Source organism: Phyllostomus hastatus, unplaced genomic scaffold, assembly GCF_019186645.2.
Source record: "Phyllostomus hastatus isolate PE091 unplaced genomic scaffold, TTU_PhHast_1.1 phas_contig_1, whole genome shotgun sequence".
In the NCBI taxonomy this organism is placed as follows: Eukaryota; Metazoa; Chordata; class Mammalia; order Chiroptera; family Phyllostomidae; genus Phyllostomus; species Phyllostomus hastatus.
The window spans coordinates 19,458,916-19,482,911 of record NW_025333498.1 but is presented as its reverse complement, the minus strand read 5'-3'; the positions used below and the strand labels follow the sequence as shown (position 1 = coordinate 19,482,911).

The window sequence follows — 23,996 nt, the reverse complement described above, 5'->3', positions numbered from 1 at the left end:
GACAAAAGCTGCATTTGATCAACTTCAATATCCATTCATGATAAAAAGAAAAGTAGTAATAGAAAAGAATTTCCTTGATCTGAGAAAGGATACATCCCAAATGCCTGTATATTAAATAGTGAAAGCTAAAAAATTCTCCCCCAACTTCTAAAATTAGTAACAACACAAATACTCCCCCCATGTATAACCAATCTATTCAAAACTATACTGGAGGTCAAAGTCACTGACTGCAGTAAGGCTAGACAGACAAAAGTACTGGACTGAGAAAGATTAAATAATCATTCACAGGTCACATGTTCATAAAAATGAATCTACCTGAGATAAGTATCAGAATTATAAGCAAGGCTGCTGGTTACCAAGTCAATATGCAAAACTAACTGAATTTCTACACATCAACAATAAATACAAACATGTTTAAAATAAATACCATTTATAATAACATCGAAAAATAAAAATAAAACATATAGAAGTGCAGCAATAATTGTGAAAGATTACTACTTGCACAATTATTTAACTGATGAAGGGAATACATTATATACACTCATTATTGTAAAGACATGATCAAGAGAGTCAATGCCATCCCAACCAAACCCTCAAAAGACTGATTTATTGGTTTTTGATATTTCATTTGTTTGTGTTTATCTGTTCAGAGATTTGAAAATCCGTACAGTATATACTAATTTTCTAATGCTGTCCCAACAAGTTCCCCCAAACTTGGCAGCTTAAAATATCCATTATTCTCCAGTTTGTCTGGGTCAGAATTCTCAGTATAGCATGGCTCAACTGGTCTCTGCTTAAAGTCTCACAAGGATAAAATCAAGGTATCAGCCAGGCTGTGTTGCTGTCCTGACAGAATGGGAAACAGTCTGCTAGTTTCCAGGTCCATTTAGGATTTTGGCAAAATTCAGTTCCAAGCAGTTGTAAAACAGAGGTCCCCATTTCCTCACTGTCTGTCAGGTGGGGGTCACACCTACACACAGCTTCCTCTCAAAGGCAGCAACAGCAGGTCAAGTGCTTTTTCACGCTTGTTGTGTCAAATCCCCCTGACCTCTCACTGTGCCCCATCTTTCTCCTGCTTCCGTCCTCTGCCTCTTCTGTTTTCAAGGGCTTGCGTAATAACATTGGGACGATCCAAATAATCCACAATAATCTCGCTATTTTAACATCTGTTAATTAGTAAGATTAATTACATCTGTAAAATCACAGCACTGCCCAGATTACTATTCAACTGAATAATCAGGGGACAAAAATATTGAGAGCACATCTTTAGAAGGCCACCTTTCAAAAAGCAGGAAGTTTTGTTTTACTGGATATCAAGTTAATTATAAAGCTAAGTAATTAAGAAAATATGGTACTGACACAAGGAGAGACAAATGATACGGAATACAGAGCCTAGAAACAGACCTGTTTCTGGGTAAATACTTGATTTATGCCCCTCTGGCCAAAGAAACCACTGCGTAACAGTGATAAACAACAATTCTTTTCAGTAAATAGTGCTGGGACATGAGAGCCACATGGAAATGAAACTTACTCCTACCTCACACCACAAAGACAAAAATCACTTCAAGAGAATTATCAATCTAAACACAAAGAGCATGATAATTAGGAAGTTTCTGAAAGATAATATAGGAATGGGACTTTGGCAATAAGGCATTGGACCATCTCTCTCCAGCAGAACCACCACTTCACCAGTGGAAAAAAATGTGGACAACCACTAAGGACATATATCAATGGAAAAACATTTATTCAAGCAAATATAGTAACTGAGGTGAGGACAGCAAGCATCTGCAACATTTGAGCAATAAGTCACTCCCATTCACACCCCACAACTCAGGGTGACAGAAGTCCTATGCCAGACAGGTGCTGCAGGAGCTCTTCTACACTGTATAGGACCACAATTTCACGCCAAGAGAGTAAGGCTGCTGGCATAGCTCACCACCAGCCCCAGCCCCTGCTCTGTTGCAGAAAAATGCATGCCAGGAAGGCATGAATGAGGAGACTGGGAGTCCCTCCCTGCAACCAGCCCCCACATATAAGGCAGCTGTACTTCAGGTACAGTACACTAAAAATACTGGGTCCCAACTGTTCATGCACAATCATGGCAGAGGTTCTTCACCCAAAGGGGCACGCTGAGAATACAGATTACCATCCTGATGCAGAACCCTACTCCTAAGAGCGGGGTATCACTTGTGATCATGCCTCTGCCTTTAACTCCACTGAAGCAAAGAAGAGGTTCTTCCAGGGAAAAGGGAAAACTGTTAAAACAGCAAGCTCTGTTCTCCACCCAAGGGAGCTGATTTTATTTGGAACAGGAAGTTCATTCTTAAGGGTACTGAACAAAACTAGGGAGATCTTGGGGGTGAACACCTAAAATGAGGCTGGTAGGTAGGTCCACGAAAGGAGTAGCAACAAGCCAAGGCACAGACCAGGTCGGAGTTTAAGAGAGAGAACTAGGCAGAGAGAAAGGCAATCCCCTCTTTGGGAAAGCGCAAACTACTAAAAGACTGGAAACACTTAGCTTCTGCAGAGACAGAACTTACGCAACCAGGGCGCAACCAGGGCGCAACCAGGGCGTACAGCAATTTATGCCCCAGGATGTTGATGAAAACAATACAGCAATTAGCTAGCAATTAATGAAGGCTGGCAGCTGAGTGTGACAACAATGGAAGTGACCAAAAGTTTAATGGGGATGTCACAGACAGAGACAAAGGGAAGGGCCAAGACGAGTCATCTCCAGTGGTCAGGGAATCTGAGCATATGGCTTTAAGAGAGCCTAGATGTTGAATTCAACAGAGTTCAAAGCAGCTATTACAAATAGGCTCCAAGAATTAAAGGAAACCATGTTTCAAGATTTAAAGGAAGGTACTCTGGCAATGTCTCATTAAATAGAGGATAGAGATAAAAAGACAGGAATTATACAAAATAGTCAAATGATGCCCTGACTGGTGTAGCTCCGTGGATTGAGGATGGGCATATGAACCAAAGGGTCGTGGCTTCAATTCCCAGTCAGGGCACATGCCTGGGCTGCGGGCCAAGTCCCCAGTAGGGGTTGTGTGAGAGGCAATCACACACTGATGTTTCTCCCCCTTTCTTTTTCCTTCTCTTCCCCCCACTCTAAAAATAAATAAATATTTTTTAAAAAAATAACCAAATGAAAATTCTGGGGTTGAAATGTACAATAATTGAAAAGAAAAATTCACTGAAGGGGCTAAACAGCAGATTAGAGCCAGCAGAAAACTCAGAATTAGTCCTTCTGGATACACCAGAGAGTAATCTGAATCTACATGAGGAAATATGAGTGCCAGTAAAGACAGCATAATTGTTTATTTCTTCTCTTAACTGGTTTAAAAAACAACTGCATATAATTGCACTGAAATGTAATATATTTGACAATAACAGCACAAAGGAGGCAGGTGAAGACAAACTTGCCAAACTTGATTGGAATAAGAAAATGATATCAAATGGTAAATCAAATGTACAGGAGGAAATGAAGATAATCTGAAATGATAAATAAGGTTAGTACAAAAACTATAAATATTATGTTTTACTTCCCCATCTCAACATTATAAATAATTGTAACAATGTACTTTGAGGTTTGTAACATACAGCAACATGTGTAACGAAAGAAGATGGAGTAGACTACATGAGAGTAAAATTTCTATGTGGATTCCGATAAACTGTATAATGTAAACCCTAGAGCATCAATTCTCAAAGTTATTTGTCGCATGGCACACATAAACTAATTACTAAAATTATGCAGCACACCAAAAAAATGTATTTTTTTTGCTGATCTGACAAAAATAATAAGTATAATTTTGATTCACTCACACAAGACAGCTTTGTTGTATTGTAAATCTATGAAAAAAGAGGTCAGTGACCCTGATTCAGGTACTGCAAGTTTTAAAAATCCTTGTGGCACACCAGCTGAAAATCACTGCCCTAGAGCAATCACACTAAGAAAATAACTCAAAAAACAGTTTAAAAATCACTGAAAGAATTAAAATGTTACACTAGAAAATATTTATATGCAAAAGAAAGCAGTAAAGGAGGTACAGAAGAACAACAAAATATGAGACATAGAAAACAAAAAGTAAAACGAATGGCAGGCATAAATCCAATGATATCAATAGCATTAAATGTGAATGGATTAAACAATACAATCAAAAGGAACAGGCTGTAGAATTAGATTTAAGAACACAATCCAACTAGATTAAGACACAGACTGGATGAAAGTAAACAGACAGAAAAAGACACCATGCAAACAGCAACCATAAAAGAACTGGAGTGGACATACTAATATCAGACAGCTTCTAGAGGTGAAGAGAAATCTTTTATAACAATGAAAGGGCAAATCCATCAGTAAAATATAAAAATTATAAACATATATGTTCCTTAAACAGAACCTTGAAATACATGAAGCACAACCAACAGAATCAAAGGGAGAAACACACAAGTCAGCAATAGTTGGAAGACTGCATTACTCCATTTTCAAAAACAAATAAAACTAGACAGAAAACTAACAAGAAAATAGAAAAACTGAACACTATAAACCAACTAGACCTAACATGAAAGGACAAATCCAAGGCCATTTGCTGAGCATGCCTATGACCTTCTTAAACACGACTGCCATTTACTCCTCTCAGCTTGTCCCCAGGACTGGAAATTACTGGAAAGCGAGAACAGAACATGCCTAAGCACCCTCTACAGCCACAGGCAGAAGACAACACTGGAACGAACTGCAGCCTCGTGTTACAACGCCCCAACAGCCCAGGGGCCTCACAACAGCACCTCCCCCCCCTTTTTAATCCAATTATAATTCAATAAAAGCTCAAAGCCCCCACCCCACGATGCTGGTGTGTCTCTCTACACCATGCCTCTCTCCTTTGCTGGAGAGTGAATTAAAACTTGACGCTTTCTTCTCTTTGTGAATTCTTTCATAGCCTGCATCACCAACCACCCTAACATCTAGAGAATATGTCATCCAACAATAGAAGACGACACATTCTTCTAAAGCATACATGGAATGTTCTTCAGGGCAGACCATATGCTAGGCCATAAAACAAGTATCAACAAATTGAAATGAACTGAAAGTATACAGAGTCTCTGGACACAATGGAATTAAATTAGAAATCAATTACAGAAAGAAATTTGGGAAAATCACAAATATGTAAAAATTAACATAATCCTAAATCACCAAGAGGTCAAAAGAAGAAGAAGAAAAAAATTAAGGTCCAGGCTGGGGTAGCTCAGTGGATTGAGCACAGGCCTGTGGATCAAAGGGTTGCTAGTTTGAACCCCAGTCAGGGTACATGCCTGGGTTGCAGGCCAGGTCCCCAGTAGGGGGTGCCTGAGAGGCAACCACACATTGACTGATGTTTCCCTCCCTCTCTTCCTCCCTCCCTCCCTTCCCATCTCTCTAAAAATAAAAAAATCTTTTTAAAAAATCAGAAAACTCTTGAGATGAACCGCAACATATCAAAATGTCTGAGGTAAACTATTTTGAGTGCCTCTTAAATGCCATAAAGAGAAAGAAAAAGCAGGCCACAGAACAGGGGGGAGATGTTTACAATTTTTTTAAAAAAGGTTGTTTATGCAAAATACAAAAAGAATCCCTTCAAGTAATTTTTTTTCCTAAACAAACTCAAAGAAAAACTGACCAAAATATTTAAAGAGACACTTTACAATAGATCTCCAAAAGCCAGTAACTTATGAAAAAAATGGTAAACATCTTAACTCAGGAAAATGAAAATTAAAACAACAAACACTACCTCACATCCATCAAAATAACAAAAATAAATACTAACAATTCCAACTGTCAGTGAGATATGGAGCAATGGGAACTCTCATACACTGTTCATGGGAAAGTAAACTACTACAGCCACTTTAGGGAACTGGTAGGACCTACCAAAGGCAAATACTCCCATGCCCTATAACCTAGCAGTTTTACTGTTAGGTACAGACTCAACAGATAGTGTATGGAGACACAGGTATAAGCATGTTAATACAGTGTTATTAGTCACAGTCAGGAAGTGGAAACGATCCAAACACCCAACAACAGATTTTATAAATAAACTGGTGTATATGCATAAAAAGTAACATTATGAAACAATAAAAATGAACCACAGTTACAGGAATTAACATGGATGAATCTCAAAAACATGTGGAGCAGCTAGAAACAAAACACACTGTATGAGCCCATGCATATCAAATTGAAGAACAGGCACAATTAAGTCGGGATACTGATTGCTTTGAGGAGAAGGGAGCAGGTAATGATGGACTGATGGGGGCAGGCAGAGCGCTTCTAAAGTGATGTCCATGTTCTATTTCCTCACTTAGCAACAGTTATACAGATGGTAGTTTATAGGAATTCACTAAGGATCAACTTGTGTGGTTTCCTATATGTGTTTATGTTTAAATAATGAAAGGTACAGCACCATATAAAATTAAAAAATAAAACTGAATCCCACTAAAATTAGAGTACTTAAACTTTAGAGGGCAATGACTTTTAAAGAACTATACTTAAAAATATCACAAGGAAAAACTGGTTAATTTAATTTAATCAAAGTACAAACCTTTATATAGTGGAAAATATACGTATATAAAAAGAAAAAACCTAAAGGAGAAAATGGTTCCATCAATCATAACAACAATTGACTTTACAATCATATAGTCTAATCTCTAAGATACAGACTTCAAGAAAATTTGGCTGCCCTGGCCAGTGTGGCTCAGTTGGTAGGGCATCATCCTGCAAAGCAAAAAGTCACTGATTGGATTCGCGGTCAGGGCACTTGCCTGGGCACTCACTTGGGTTGCGGGTTCAGTCCCGGGGTGGGACAGGTTGGGCACACACAAGAGGCAACCGATCAATGTTTCCCTCCCTCTCTTTCTCCCTCTCTTCCCCCCTCTCTAAAAATAAATTTTTTTTTCAAAGAAAAAGAAAAAAGTTGGTCATGAACTTTTGTTACAAATATTTAAGTCAAGCTCACTCACAATCAAGTCATACCAACTGAAACAGAGATACCATTTAATAGTTAAACTGGAAGAAAACTGCCTAATTCCCTTCTCTAGGGAATACTTTATTCATGCTCTGTGACAGAAATACAATTTCCTCCCTTCGCACTTTTCTTTTTAGAGAACTTTACTTCACAGGACTAGAAAGGGTTGCACTATGAGCCACAAGAGAACAGCGCTGCCTTGGTTCAGTCCCCTTGAGGTCTACCTAGGTCCTAAGGGATATCCAGCCCTATATCCTTATAATAATAAATCTGGTTTGCTTAAGTTTGTTTCCATCAACCAAATGACCAATGAATAACACCTTGATATAGTATTTATGTGCTGGAACTGTATTACAGCTCTTTTCAAATCAGAAGCTCAAAGCTGGGAACTAATATTGTTTCATCTGATGCACACGGTGTTTTTTAAAAGTATAAATTACATGTTACAAATTACAGTCTTCCTCACTAGACTGTGACCAAGCTACTAGAAGGCAGGGATTATATCTTACATATCTTTGCTTTTCCAGTGCTAGGCTCCAGGTCCAGAAATACTTGGTGAATGAATAAATTATACCAATAAGGTTTCTAGAAAACTCTAAAGCTCTGACAACTGATTCATCCCTGAAAAGCAGTAGCAGGCTTTAAAATTCTAGTTAACCCATTAGAAAAGCATTAATGACAATACAGATTAAATGGCATCAAAATATGCAACTCCTTTTGCCCAGTTAACCAAATTATTGAAATGTATACTAAAGTAATTCAAAAGAAGAAAAATGATTACATGCATAATAAATGCCAAAATATTATACAGTAAAAATAAGACTAACAATTATAATTAAGTTCCGGTATAATTATTATCTAAATAAGTTAGTATACATTCAATTAAAGGATAATTATGAACAATATGCAATAGGGAAACGTACAGATGCAGGAATATTGCTTAAATGTTATTTTTTTCACACATGTACACATACTCACACCAAACAACAATAACAGCAAGTAAGCAGCCCAAGATCAGAAGTGATAAAGGATACAAGCAAGTACACTTCTATCTACAGTAAACCCACAATCCTAACCTCTATGCTCCACTGCCTATACTCCCACTAGTGAACACACATTATTAAGCACCTAGTGCACATAAAGCATTCTCCTGGGCACAAACTGGAGCACATACCCTGACTGGTGTGGCTCAGTAAGTTGGGCATTGTCCAGCAAACTGAAAGGTTGTTGGTTTTATTCTGGGTCAGCACACATGCCTGGGCTGCAGGCAAGATCAGGTCCCCAGCAAGGGATGCGCCAGAGGCAACCACACATTGATGTTTCTCTCCCTCCCGTCCCCTCTCTCTAAAGATAAATAAAATGTTTAAAAACAAAACAAACAGGAACACAAAAACACAGTGCGGGCCCCTATGATAATTTTCAATGTAGTTCTTTAAAGCATATTTCTGCATACCAAAGATAAAGCATAAACACTGTTAATCCAAATCTAGTACTTGGCTCTTGCTTAAAAGTTATAAGCGTGTCTCATAAATTTGATCAATTCTCAAGCCATAAAAAATTACAAGAACTAAAATGACAAAAGCAGCAATTTAGAACACCATTTGAAATCTGCCTCTGCAAGACACAACTCTGCTAGAAATCTTCAACAGGCCAGGGAGACAATTCATGTAAGTCAAGTATGCTCTGGCCATATGGCACCTTTATCCAAATAGTATTTGTTCCCTATTCTTACTGTTTAAAAAAGAAAGAAATTAAATAGTACAGCATCATTATATCTACATGTAACGGTAACAGTTAACCACATACTGACTGGTTAATGTGCCACAAATTTCCTATTTCATTCTTACAGCCTTGTGAAGTAGTTGGTAATACTGTCTCATGCAACAATGAAGAAAATCTATGGGTGGGAAACTGAGGTTAAGTTACTAGAGTTAAGTGGCAAAACCCAAACTGTAACCCATGTCTAACAAATATGTACTTGTAACTATAACTTACATTATGTTATGTTACACTAAATTTCTAATGCTTTTAACACACAGCACCAATACCCAAAAACTAAGTATATAATGCTGTCAAACAGGTCAAAGTTGGGAGACACTGGGGGGCAAGAGGAGTTGGGCCAGGATCTTGCAGCGTGCTGCTCCTTACTAGCCTTTTGGTTCTGTGGTTGTTAAAAACAATAAAGTAAAAAATTTTAAGTAGTGAGAGTGAGAAATGCCCAGATAAATTATAATAAAGCATTTGATTATTTGGATTGGATACATGTTCTGTGCCAGGTTTGCAACTCTTTGGTTAAGCGCAAGGCACTGTGTTTATATTTAAGCCCAGTAATTAATTCCTAGGACAAGCTGAACTCTGCTTACGTCAAAAAATACATGCCAATTTCATGCACTGATAGTATAGGATGAGCTGAGTACAATCCTTCAAATAATAATCAGACAACATTTTTCAAAAGCCCTAAAATTATTTTATACTTTTTGCCCTGAAAATTCCATTAGGAATCACCTTAAAAGAACTTTTACTTAAAGATATTCATTATAGCATTATCTATAACAGACAAAAATAAAAAATAAAATTTAAATTTAAAATAAATTTTAAAAAAGAAATAACCTAAGTAACTACCTATGGAAGTACTGCATTTTTTGGACTATAAGATGCCCTTGCCCCCAAATTTGGGAGGAAAGGGGGGTGGTATCTTATAGTTGAATGTAGCTTTACATGTACATTGGTGAGATACTATGGTGAGATAATATTTATGGTATTAAATATTTTACCACATTTTTTGCTCCCAATTTTTTACCCTATTTTCCTCCTCTAAAACCTAGGTGTGTCTTATGGTCTGAAAAATGCAGCAGTTAAATTGTTTTCATTCAGCATGATCCCTTTCTCAGAAAAACTACTACTTGCCTAATCCATCAGATTTTAAGGGGACTGAATCTTAGCTTTCTGTAGGTCTCCCACTCACCCCACCGACAGCCATAATGGCTACCTTGCCATACTTCATCAGCCAGGTCCCGATGGTTGGTTAAGAAATTGACAATTAGAAAACATGAGCATCAACCCAGAACTGGTATGAGGACATTAGAAAAGAGAAGTTGTCTTTCCAGTATAATTGCCAAGCTAAAAGGTATGTCTGAGGCTCCAGAAGCAAGAGGCTAGAAGAACCCAAAAATGGAGACAAAGAGGCTCAATGACATTATTTGAGATCTTGGGTCTAAGCTGTTTCTAAAGCTATATTTCATCCTTTTCCATACATGCAATTCCCAGTTAGGAGAACCAATAAATTATTTTTATTTTGGCAAAGCTTGTATTGTTGTTATCACAAGTAAGCAAAACAATCGTGACTAACACACTACCTAAAGAGAAATGGTTAGCTAAGTAAATTATAGTACATCCATTCAATGGGATACAGTGACAGAACAGTGTGCCTATTACTTAATAAGTACTTAGGAGCCTAGTCTGAATCCTCACGCTGCTACATATTCTGTGTGTCCTTGGGTACATTGCTTAATCTCCATATGCCTTAATTTCATCATCTGTAAAATAGGGATGTACTAGTACTTATTTAATATGATTGTTAGAAGTAAAGGAGTTACTAGTTACAAAGTGCTATGAATCAGGCCTAACATTAATAAGTGCATGTATTTTTTAAATAAATGAGATAAAGTTTAAAAAGTAACAAAGTTAACTGAACTACATTAATTGCAGTGACATTTTAAAACACCTGTGAATAGAAAAAGGAAAAACTGCATTCTTTAAAGAAGCAAATACAACTTATTAAAAAAAATAAAAAACATGCGCCAAGTATCATGAAAGACATGATGAACTGACTGGCTGCACACAAACCCTTACGATCTCCCCCAGTGGCACTACACTGGTCTCAGGCAGAAAAGCACGTACAGAGTCAAGCATGTGCTCATAAAGTCACACAACGTATCACATTTAAGGACCAGCGCTCACCAGGTTAAAGCTTAAGAATGTAAACCTAGAAGCTTGCCAGAAATTTGTCACTCTCTCTACATAAATTAGTTTCCAAGAAAAGGCACAAATTCATGAGTCTCACAACCAATTCTTCACAATCCATATAAGTGAAGAACAAACATTGCAAGTCATCCCCCCAAATCACTCACCATTGGCTTTTCAATGCCAACTTTTAGAATATAAGCATGTTTACTTAAATATAGGTATAATGTCTTCTTGAAATTCACAAAATTTCAGACCTAATAATCAAATCACACTGAGATTTATTTCATATCCTACCACTTGCATCAGCTCTGCATATCTTTCCACCCTATGCTTTGAATTCCTGTCAACCCATTCAAGTTCTGATTCTTGTAAGATTTACTAAATAATACATGTTACCAAGGGATCTGTGCTGTATGCAATAAAGTAATAAAACTAAATGTTTGGGGAAAATACTGCATATAGACTAAGCCTCAACTAAAGCATCTCAATTTTGTTCAGAGTCTCAGCAGGCCTCCTCAATAAGTGAACTCTTGTATCCACATTGGAAAATTATTGTTCAAATTCTAATGCTATGGCTACAGTGGGCTTATGAGGCCAAAATATTAAGGTAAATCACATTCCAATTTAGGTTAAACATGAAAATATTCTTCATTAGTGAACTTCTAACATTTTCTATCAAAGTCGTAAGCATTATCTGAATATATGAAATGTAAGTAAGATTTGTGCTGCTGGTACAACTTTCTAAATCGGGTTGTTGAGTTTTGGGGTGTGTGTGTGTGTGTGTGTGTGTGTGTGTGTGAACCCTATCTTCAAATATGCATAAGAACTGCATAAAAAAAATTATTAAGCCCTAGCTGGTGGGGCACAGTGGATTAAGCACAGGCCTGTGAACCACAAGGTCACCAGTTTGATTCCCAGTCAGGGAACGTACCTGGGTTGTGGGCCAGGTCCCCAGTTGCGTGCGGGAGGCAACTGATCAATGTATCTCTTACACAGTGATGTTTCTCTACTTCTTCTCCCTCCCTCCCCTTCTCTAAAAAAGTAAATTAAAATAAAATCTTTGAAAAAAATTATTAAAAGTTCAGAGGTAAACTGAATGACCTAAAGGACTGGCAAGTAAATTAAGTTTGCTTAGGAAAAGCAATAAATTACCCAAAACCAAATTTCTGTATTTTAGGCACTATATCCTAGTAGAAAATGCAGACTTGGCTCAAATTTCAGCACTAACATCTACTACATTGAATCACACTGGGAAAGCTTCTTCACGTCTCTGTGCTTCAGTCTCCTCATCTATAAGATGAGAATAATTGTATGTTTCTCACAGTTATGAGAATTAAATGAATTACCATGTGCAAACACTAAATCTCAGCTATTATTGTAACTGCTATCCATATCACTCTCTAAAATATATGTAGCTAAGAATTATTAAAATAAGCATCTTCCTGAGCCTGGGATATGTACTATTAAGACACATAATCACTTCATTTTAAAGAAAACAACAGTCTTCAACAAAGCTTTCTGTTGGATGCCAACTCTATAGAGGACATCCTACCTACTATGCACTGAAAATGGGGAAATGAAAACACACTGCACCACCTCTTACACCACACACACAAGAATAAATTTGAAATGGATTAAAGGCTTAAATGTTAAGCCCGAAACCATCAAAATCCTAGAAGAAAACATAGGTAGTAAAACCTTGGACATTGCTCATAACAATATGTTTTTTTCTGATACATCTCCTCAGGCAATGGAGACATAAAAATAAATAAATAACTGGGACTACATCAAACTAAAAAAGTTTTTGCACAGCAAAGGAAACCATCAACGAGATAAAAAGACAACCCACTGAATGGGAGAACATATTCACCGATACATCCAATAAGGGATTAATATCCAAAATTTATAAAGAACTTATAAAACTCAACAATGAAAAAGCAATCACTCAATCAAAGGACCTGAACTGACACTCCTCCAAAGAGGGCACACAGGTGGCCAACAGACATAGGAAAAGATGCTCATCGTCACTAAATCATCAGAAAAATGCAAAATAAAACCACAATGAGGATATATTATCTCATACCAGTTAGAATGGCTATCATGGATAAATCAACAAACAAATGTTGGGGAGGATACGGAGAAAGGGAACCCTTTTGCACTGTTGGTGAGAATGCACTGGTGCAGCCACTATGGAAAGCAGTCTGGAGATAACTCAAAAATTAAAAATGGAACTGCCTTATGACCCAGCGATACCACTTCTGGGAATTTATCCAAAGAAACCTGAAACATTAAGTCAACAGAACATAAGCACCCCTATGCTCACTGCAGCATTACTAAAAATTGCCAAGATATGGAAGCAGCCCAAACGTCTATCAGTAGATGAGTGGATAAAAACAACTATGGGACATTTACACAATGGAATACTACTTGGCAGTAAAAAAGAAGAAAACTTTACTCTTTGCAACAGTGTTAAGTGAAATAAGCCAGTCAGAGAAAGGCAACACTATATGATTTCACTCAAATGTGGAATCTAGTGAACAAACTGAACTAACACACAAAATAGAGACAGACTCATAGATGGAGAGCAGGCTGACAGCTCTGGTTGGGGTAGAGTTAGGGGGCAGAGGGATCAGGAAAAAAGGACTACTGGACATAGACAACAGTGTAGCAATTGCAGGCGGGGAGAGGGGTATAAGACAGAAATGGTAATAGAAAAAATACAATAAAAAAAAGACAAAAAAAAAGTCTCTGAATTCAAGACCTTTGTCTAGTAGGCAACATAAATAAAACTATAATCAAAGGGGGCACAATGGAGGTGCTATAAAATTAACAATCCTATAGGATACTAAGGTACAGAGGCACCTAATTCAAGGGGACAAATACTGCAAAAATAATTTCTGAGGAGCAATCACCATAATTCACTTCAGAGCACCACATTGTTATTTACATAATTTATGTCCTTTTTAATATACCCAAAACAGTGTTTCAGAATGCAGATCATTAAAAAAACAAGATCACCCACCACACTAATTACCATGCTCCTAAACTTAAAAACCTTTTGGTAAGAACGAAGGTGACTGCTCTCTCTTAACAAACCAAATCATGACCCTGAAAAGGTCACACTGTTTCTTCAAAAACATTTCTTTCGCCAGTATACAAACTTTTCTCCAGGTAATTATATTAGGACTAATGTCAAAAGAATATTTTTCAGCTGGGAGACACCTCTGAGAGGCTGGAATCCAGTCCTCTCATTTTACAGATGAAAAGAAGCCACAAAATATACTGGAAAAAGCACTAAATTGGGAGTAAGGCAACTGAATTTTGGAACCAACTCTCTTACAGTAAAAGCCTGGACAAATCGTCTTAGTTTCCTCATCTATACAAAATGGAGAGGTTTCGACTCACTTGCTTCCAAGGCTCCCTTCAGTTCTATAATTCTCATTTTATTGAAACTGAAGCAGAGACAGCAACTTGCCCAAGGTCATACAGCTAGTTAATGGCAAAGAAGAAACTACACTTGGATTTCAACTACAATCAATGATGTACTTTCTCATCTCTACCATACTGCTTCTTCTAATTTATAACACAATTCCTCTGAATTATTCTAAGATTTTTGAAAATTAATAATAAGCATAAGGACTTCATAAAACTAAATGACTTATTCCTACAGCTCTTCTATAGAAAATGAGCTTTAAATTGAAATAGAACAAGTACAAGTCTCCAGCTGTTTGTCACTTACTACACTTATTAAGTTGACCTCAAGAAAGTTAGGGGAATTTATGCTCAACTTCCCACCTCCTAAAATCTAACCTTTCCTTTTTCTTTTTTTTTTTTTAAGATTTATTTATTTGTTTTCGGAGAGAGGGGAAGGGAGGGAGAAAGAAAAGGAGAGAAACATCAATGCCTTTCAGTTAGCAGGCCAGCACTCAGTCCACTAAGCCACACCAGCAAGGGCTAAAATCTAACCTTTCAATCCAACTCACAAAAGAGATTATGTTATAAAAGTAAAATGTGAATTATTATAGGTCATGATAAATATTACACGTATAATTCTCTGAATAATTAAAATTCTTCATTTTATTTATGTCCCTCACATGCATTTTTAAATTCAAGAAAGATCAATTTAAATACATTTTCTTCAAGTATCCTCTTTTCAAACTCTCTGGCTTTAAAAACCAGCAGCACATATTAAGCATATTACTTCTGCAATTACATAAACAATTACAAATAAAAGACTATACAGACTGGTGGCAGTTTCTATCAAAACTGAAAATTAGCCCCCCAGCAGTATTCTAAAGTTCTATACCCAAATATATTACAACACTACTAAACTGTATCATAAGCAATATTTGATTCCCTAAAATGTCTTCAGAGCTTACTATATTTCACAGGGAATTTAGCAAGATTTCAGGAAGACTGATAGTGTTGATTCCAGAAAAATACAGGAAAAATCTCAGAGGCAAAGCACAATAAAAATGCAAAATAGTAATAAAGTCAACAATAGCTTCATACTACTCACTTAAGAGAATATTCAAAAACATTCAGGGATATATAAGTATAATTTAGCTATATTTAGGGATTTTCAAAGAATCACAGAAAGCTTACATTTTTAAATTGGATGGGACCTTAAGTAACTTAATCCAATAGCACCCAAAATAAGAATCTACAGAATTTATCCTGCCTCCCCCTAAAGTGTCCCTGTAGTCTGCTTTAAATTCTTTTTGCTAAATACTTCAACAGGCAGTTCTTCCCACTGTTGGATAATTCTAACTGCTATATACCGTTTTTACATTCTTGTCAAAAAATTATACTGAATTCCATCTATGCCTTCCGAACTTCCATGTGCTGGTGCACCTTCAAAAATAACAGAATAAATTTATTCTTTCTTCTGTTTGTGTTTAAATCATTGAAAACAACTATCATGTTTCCCACCCTGTAAGTAGTCTCTTCTTTAGGCTAAATGTATGGTCCACAAATTTCTTGCGGGCCCTATAGACACTTCTGGAATACAATCTATTGCCACATTACAAGTGACCATTTAAAAAAACTGCCACTTGTCAAATTTTGGTGTAATATTAAAAATATGTGCAACTTCTCAAAAAGCTATTACAATAGCGATTTTTTCCAACTACGATGCTGAAGTCTCTTCACATACCTCAGTCAGAACAATCACAACAGACTTTTGAAAGTAGAAGCAGAATCTAGCTGTCTTCTAGTAAGCCAGAAAATGAAGTGATTTGTAAAAATATACAACAAAAAACCAATAATAAATAAATAAAGAAAGAAAGAAAAATATACAACAATCCACTAGTTTCACTAAAGTTGTTTTAGAATATTTATTCTAAGTTTAAAAATTTGTTAACATGTAAACAGTTTATTATTTTAGCTAAGTTAATAAATATCTTTGAAATGATTTCATTTTTAATATAGTAAATATCAACAGACAATGCCCACATAAACAAAATCTCTTCAGAGTCCCCAATAATTTTTAAGAGAGTAAAAAGGTTCTACGAGGGGCAGACTCCCAGACCTCTGACTATCCTGGGTTTCTCTCTCCCCTCTAATATGTAAATATGTCTCTGAAATGGTCTCCATCTTGATACCTGGGAGTTCATATATGCAATTCCTTTTAGCATTAGTGAAATGTGAGACTATAGCTTCAGGATGAATATATAGCCCTAGAGAGGATTAACACGGTTTTAACTTGCATGCCAGCTGGTCAAAAAGAAATATACCTACCTATAGCCTATCTATTCATGAGGTAGAATCCTTAAACATTACACCCCTATCATCTTTCAGTGAGTGACTTCAAGAAATTAAAGGGCCACCTGGTACACCTTTATTTTTAACACCTCCCTACAGGTATTACTCAGTCATCTGGAGTCAAATACTTTAATTCTTCTATTTAAGGGATGCAGTCTGTAAATACGGAAACAGAAAGCAACAGTTTAATTATACTGCGATATTATCTTTTTAACTAAACTACTTTCAGTATTTACATCCAAGTAAAGCAAATTTCCATATCCAGTAGGATGAAACAAACAAAAAAAATACAAGGTTTTTGTATAATCATTAATTTGACTCTTAGGAATAACCCATTCAAAAGTACCCATGTACTGATATGCAAAAAACCCCACTGCTTGTCTAGCTAAGTTTTGAGGGCTCAACAGAGTAAAACTGATATTTATTTGAAAATGTACTTAATTTCTTAATTTCCTTAATCACAGGATTATTAAAAGGTAAAACACAATAGAGATCAGAGGTATAAAAGAGCCAATATGGAATCAGTAACTACTTTCTGAGAATCAGAAAACTTTAAGATTGATAAAGGAAAAGCTTTGGGATTTTGGAGCTCCCAAGAAAATAAAACTAGTCTACACTATAATATACAAATTCCTTAATTCTAATATACTCCTAATTCTTGTAATATTTAAAAGTGTGTTTATTTGTAATTAAGTAAAACTACATCAATATGATACAGTGAGAAAGAAAAGGGAAAAGCCAAAATAGGGAGCATTAAAAACAATTAGCTTATACTCTTTTGGTTTCAAATATATCAAAACTTCAAAATAATTAATTTTTAAAGCTATTTAGGACACATCCTTAAAAAAGCCCATTTTCAAAGTTTGCTTAAAAGTTCATCCACATATGGAGATAACCTTTATATGTGTAAACATTCATGTGCATATCTTTTAAGTTTCAAATTCACTATTATGTATTACATTAATTTGGCTCAATTTTTCAGTTTGTTCTCTCCTTGACACAAATATTCAAGACCCATTTATACTAAAAATCCTTACTAGCAGTCACCAGAAGTCAAAAGCTCTCTCAGTTAATGTCAATGTATACAACATACTAAAGGAATACCTGGAAAAGACGCTAAACACCTGTTAAACTGAGATCCCACTCAATCGAAAATGTCTCCATCTTGATACCTGGCTCTTAGTACATGCAATTCCTGTCAGCATTAGTGAAAGCTGAGACTATAGTTTCAAGGTGAATGTAGTATAACCCTGGAGAGGATAACACAGTTTTAACTTGCATGTTGGATGGTCAAAAAGAAATACACCACTGGTTTAGGCTACATAAAAATCTATTGTAATCTAAACTGCTGAGGAAATTCTGGTCATTTGGAAATTCAAGCTAAATTATTTCAACCCCTCAAAATAGTCAAACATGAGGAAAAGTGCAGAACAGTATAGAAGTTTTTTTAAACTGAAGTTGACGTAACCTCAAAAACGCACAATCTAGATTTTGCAGCCCCCAAATTACTAATACTGATAATAGGTGTCACAGTTGAACAATTCAACACCATGTCTTATTTAGTACAGCACCTAGCTTACAAAAATGGCTCAATAAATATTTGAGGAATGAATGAATACATGAAAAAAGGTACAGCCTTAAAAAAGGAGTCTTTCCCAAGACCACCATTCACTATCACTCATTACACTATGATTCATAACGCTATCATTCAACGTGTTAATGAAACGACAAAAGTAACCAACTGCTCTATTTACAAAATAGATTTTAAGACATTCACTTACAAATTTTTAAATGCAAAGAAAATCACCAAATGAAATGAATTTCAATTAGTCGATAAACAAACTTTTACTTCTAATAATCAGAACGCAGTGGTAGGGGTGTGAGAGAAAAGGGGAAAAACCGTCAGTCAACGTATTCAGCAAGGTTAGTGGATGCCATAAATCAAACCTTCCCATGAATTTTCTAGAGCAAATTCGTGCCAATCTTTAAACCTATTGTCGCTTTCACACATGCTCCCAGGAACAAAATGACAAAGAATGCTATGCCGGAACCAGTGGATTCAGGGCACAAAACACTTAACAATTGTCAAGCCTCTTAGCAAAAATTGACAGATATTTTCAAAGTAAATTAATCCCACCGATGCCTACATAAATCAAAGCTCCTGTTTTCTTTAGACGATGCACTAGAGCACTGGACTGCCAGACGGTTTTTTAAAAAGGGTGGTTATGATCTCCTTGTGTGACACAACTGGGAGTGAACAACCCATTTCCCAATTGCTGATGAATAACCCTCAACGGTTTTCCAGACAAAAGAGCGTTAAATGCGATTTAAGCACATCTATTCTTCCCCCGTAAATGCATGTTCTCCCAAATTTCATTTTATGTGGTATACTTAAAGTTAAATTACAGCAAGTTGAAATTTCAGTCACAAGCATTCCAGTGCCTTACTAGCTGTGTAACTGCTACATCTGGTGGCAGCACAATTGCGTGCAAGAAGCCAAAAACTTAGAAAACAATTGTAACCGATCTAGTGCGTGTTGCAGTAACCTTTACGCAGATATTTCCCACAAAACCCACGACCCTGTCAAAGAACAACAGTAACGTACTTGCAGTGCAAAAAACACTTAAGAGGTGATGGCGAAGGTAAAAAAGTTGCAACTATCTGAAGGGGTGGTTTTAAAAGCCTGCCCACCAAACAATCTACCCTTCAAATTGCTCTAGGGAGCCAACCAAGGGATCAATGTCGGCTTTGATCATTTCAGCGGCTCTCCCCAAAGGGCAGAGACCCTGCAAACGAGGGACATCCTCCAGGTCCAGAGCTGCTGAGCTCGTAAAGCGAGCACCGCCTCTATGGGAGGAGTGCGCCAGGGAAGGGGAGGGGGCTCGAGGATGAATGCTTCAACGGGAGGGAAAACCCACCAGAGACCGGAGGCCAGGAGGTTAAGAGTACTGAATGTACTAGCAAATGGAGCAGAAAGGGGCTCGCGTCCAGGGGTAGGCTTCCCACCCTAGGAGGACTAGCTCTTAAGAACCCTGGAGGAGTCTGTGCGCCCCGCCGCGCCCCGTCCCCTCCAGCCAGCGCGCACCCCCTCGTCCGTCTCCTCTACCACCCGCGAACCACCACCCACAGCCACCGCACTACCTCCCCGGAGCCCGGCCGCCTTGCGTCCACCTCATCACCATCCCCCACCCAGGGGTCCAGGAGAGGGGACCGGGGGCGCGCGCGGGGGCCCTGGCGCGGGAGGGGAGGCCCTCGAACGGGCGCGGGTACGACGGCGCTTACCTTCCCTGGGCCTCCCGGATGGCGGCGTGTGATTCAGCAGGGACCTGGCCGCCGCCGCCGAGCCCGGGGTTGGAGACGTGGAGAGCTGGGACCAAGATGGCGGCCCCTCCAAACTTCCACTGCTACTTTGGACACTCATCAAGCTACTTTCTGGGAACCCGACTCCCCCCCTGCGACGGCAACGGCGGCAACGGCACCGGCACCCGCCTCCGTCATGGCGGGGGCCGCACTGAGGGCGAGCTAGATAGCGAGGACAGGGAGGGGAGAGTCAAGGGGATGGGGGAAGGAAGCCGAGAAGGAGGGAGGTGGAGAGGGAAGAGGTGAGGGGAGGAGAGGGGACTGGGAGGAGGAAAAGGGGGAGAAGCGAGGGAGCAGGCGGGCGCGCCGAAGAAGAGGCGGAGGAAAGGAGCGCGGCGGCGGAGGCGTCGAGGGGGCGTCCGGCGGTGCCGGCGTCCGAGCGCGGGCGGAGCGCGGGCTGCGCCGGACGAGGAGACTTCCGCGGGCGGAACCTGCCGGCACCTCTGCAGTGCGTCGGCCCCCGGCGTCGCCCGGGTGGCGGCAGCGGCGGGCGGTGGGTGGCGGCTGAGGCGGCGGGGTAACCTCTGCATCAGTTACAGTCGGCGGCGGCGTCACGCGCCGCCTGTGCAAACACTATCGCGAGGCTCCTGCGCCTCCGGTAGCAGCGGCGGCCACGGGAGCAAGCATGGGGGAGGGACCTGCCAGGGGTTGGGGGCGGGGGTGCAGGGAGGGAATGAGCGAGAGAAGGAGGAGATGCGGGCGCCCCTGGCGCACCCGCGGATCCTGGCGCGGCGCGGGAGCCTTGGGTCGGCGGACTCCTGTGCACTGGGCCACCTCCCCTCGCCGGCCGGAGGGAGGCGCGCCCTGCACGCGCCCCCGCTGCGCGGCTCTGGCTCCAGCTCCCCCTCTGCTGCCACCTGACTACCCCTTTGCCGCGGAAGCGCGCCTAGATTCCGACCCACACCCTGCTTGGGGAGAATTGCTACTCCTCGCTGGGCTGTCGTTTGTCAGGAGTTCGATGTGATCATTTCTCAAAATGGAACTGAAAAGTTGCGAGTTGCTTCTTCCTTACCCATCTGTACTGTGCAAAAAAAAAGAAACACAAAAGAACAAAACTGTGCGTCTCCCCGTCTACAGAATGGGAGTGATTGCCGAATAAAAGCTAAGAAAATAAGTTGGAGGTGGAGTGTGGAAATAGAACTTTATGAATGTCTTCTGAAAGAGAATCTTTACCAGTGTTGTGCACCATATGTGTGGTATATCACTTCTTTATTTCAAAACAATAAGTGGGAAATCTGAACAAATTTGATTATTGAATTCACGTATTTATGGAAACTATCTAGTGTTTATCTTGTAGGAGAGGGTATGGTTTCTAGAAAGTTCCAGTTTGTTTCCAGTGCCACTGCTGAGTCCAGACCACAAAACTCCAAAGCAAAATAAAAGCATTTGCTTAAATTTATAGGTACAGTGTAGCTTTCTACACATCCACATATATACAAGACACACCAGGGATTGGACATCTTGTATGTCAAAGAGTAGTCTAATAGTTCAGGAAAAAATACATTGTTATTGCTCTCTTTAAAAAAGCAAATTGCATAAAACACTAAAAAGATTATGATATAGAGCAACTGTACAGGCATGCGGAAATGCCATGATTACCAGGGGGACAAAAGTGTCGTTTCTTTTTTATTTTTATGACTTTGCATTTCTCACAGTAATGTTCTGTTCAGATAAACATACTAGAATAGAACCTTGGTTGTCAGTTATTTTCAGAAGTAATTTTAGCTTTCTTATGTTTCAGATTCTTCAGTGAGATCCTAGTCTTGTTCTGTTTTTCGAACTTAATAGGTAGATTTCACAAATGGCACAACTGCAGTGATATATAATTGACATACAATAACTACATATTTAAAATGTACAATTTGATAAGATTTGACATGACATACGACTGAAACTATTTCTACAATGAAGATAATGAGTACATCCGTCACCTTCCAACGTTTCCTATACCCTTTTGAGGTTCCTCTTTCACTCCACCCCCATCCCCAAGTAGCTACAGATCTGCTTTCTGCAACAGATTAGTTTGCATTTCCCAGAATTTTAGATAAATGGAATGACACAATTTGTACTCTTGTCTGGCTTCTTTTACTCAATTATTTTGAGATTCATCTACATTTTTATATATCGATGATTCATTTCTTTTTATTGCTGAATACTCCATTGTGTGAATATACCACACTACTTATCCATTCACCTGTTGATGGACATTGTGTGGTTTCCACTGTTTTTGGCAGTTACATGCTCTTCTTTTTCTCGAATACTCATTTAGGACCTTACCATTAGTTTTGTTTTGTTCTGTTTTAACCAAAGTACATACACTAGAAGGGGAAACAGTTTCTATAACAACATGTAGGTAACTGTATGTAAATATGCTCTTTCAATATTTTAAGAGTTAGCTTAGTCAGCTGATTGTGGTGAAAATAGCACAGGACAGGAAGGAAGCCAAGAGATCTGGGTATTAGTCTCAGCAGGTAACAATCCTTGATTCAATTTCCTCATCTACGAAGAGAGAAGTTAGAGTCACCAGGTGATCTCTAAAGTTCCTACAAATTTCGAGACTTAATGCAGAGCTCAGCAACTCTCACCAGACAGGTGGTAGGTTATCTTCCAACTCTCCCCAGAGCTTCTGGTTACTTCATATCAACGTTGGTTACATTGCATATAGACTAACTCCTTTTATTTGAAATGGTAACTAGATGATTGCAGCATATACTTAATCCAATTACTTTGGCTATATTTTTGTTATGAATGCTGCTGAGGAAGAACAATTAAATGATTGATTCTTGCCTTCTTGTAGCTTAAGAGAAAGATACTCAACACTTACTTATAAAGAGGCTACTGCGGGGAACTAATTAAATAAACTGTGCGTGGCTTAGCCTGCAAATGGAATGTCATGCCGTCATTTAAAATCATGTCTTCAAAGAGCACTGAAAAAGATAAAATTTTCATGCTACAGTAAATGAAAAAGTGGGTATGATCCCAATTTGTAAGTATACATAACAAATGACTGCATGGATGCACCCCAAAAAGTTAATAATGGCTAGCCCGTGGGTTGTGAGATTACATCATCATTTGTTCCTCCTTCATGCTTTTTCAAATTTTGTTCAATGAGTCATGTATTTCTTAAGTAATTTAAGTTTAAAAGGCCCTGAACATAAATTGTGCAAACACATAACTTTATAAAATGATTATGATTAATGAAAATTTTTCAGTGGTAGTAGAGACTCCCCCACTCCTTGCACATCACTTAGTACATAGGCACTCAATAAATGTTTGCTAGATAAATGCGAGGCTTGGAGTGGTATCTTGCACAATAGGGAAAGATACAGAAAAGTTAGGAGAGTCCTGGTTGGGATGGAAAGAAACACCTGCCACTCTGTGATGAAGGAGAAATCTCAAGAAAAGGAAGAGATGATTGGAAACAGGTTGTGGCAAGCTTTCTTAGGGAAATATTTCCAGGAAGAAATAAATATTTCCAGAATGAAAACAGAGGAGTGAACTGAGCAAGTGAAAGGAGAGTGAAATAAACCTGCCTTGAAAGAACTGGGAAGAGACAGGAAAATGTTCTTTCTGTGAATTGAGTCCTCCATGATGACAGGGACTTGAGCCCCAGTACATACAGTGTGTGGCAGAGACCAAGGGCTCTGTCAATGTTTGTAGAGCGAATGAGTGATGAGGATTAGTGAGCTGGGATAGAGATGAGGGTGCAATGCAGAAGAGATCTTCAAGGGTCTCCACATGGAAGGTCATATACAAAAGGGGAGATGGGGACCCTCATTTGTGGATGAATCATCATAATTTACAACTATGTTTATTAGACTCTTTTCTATTTATGTATCAGTAAAAATATGTACAAGGCACCCAATATTATAAATATAATAAATGCATTTTGTACCTCTTAACATTTGATCC

The 23,996-nt window shown here is 38.5% G+C and overlaps 1 protein-coding gene across 1 annotated transcript in view; it reads right to left on the bottom strand.

Moving 5' to 3' along the window:
* TLK1 (tousled like kinase 1) overlaps positions 1–20,648 on the bottom strand; it is a 137,362-nt gene extending 116,714 nt beyond the window's left edge. The window contains exon 1 of the mRNA XM_045819630.1: positions 20,007–20,648. Coding sequence (XP_045675586.1) covers positions 20,007–20,145 — 139 coding nt within the window. The 5' untranslated portion in view covers positions 20,146–20,648. The remainder of the gene's footprint in view (positions 1–20,006) is intronic.
* Positions 20,649–23,996: the final 3,348 nt, after the last annotated feature.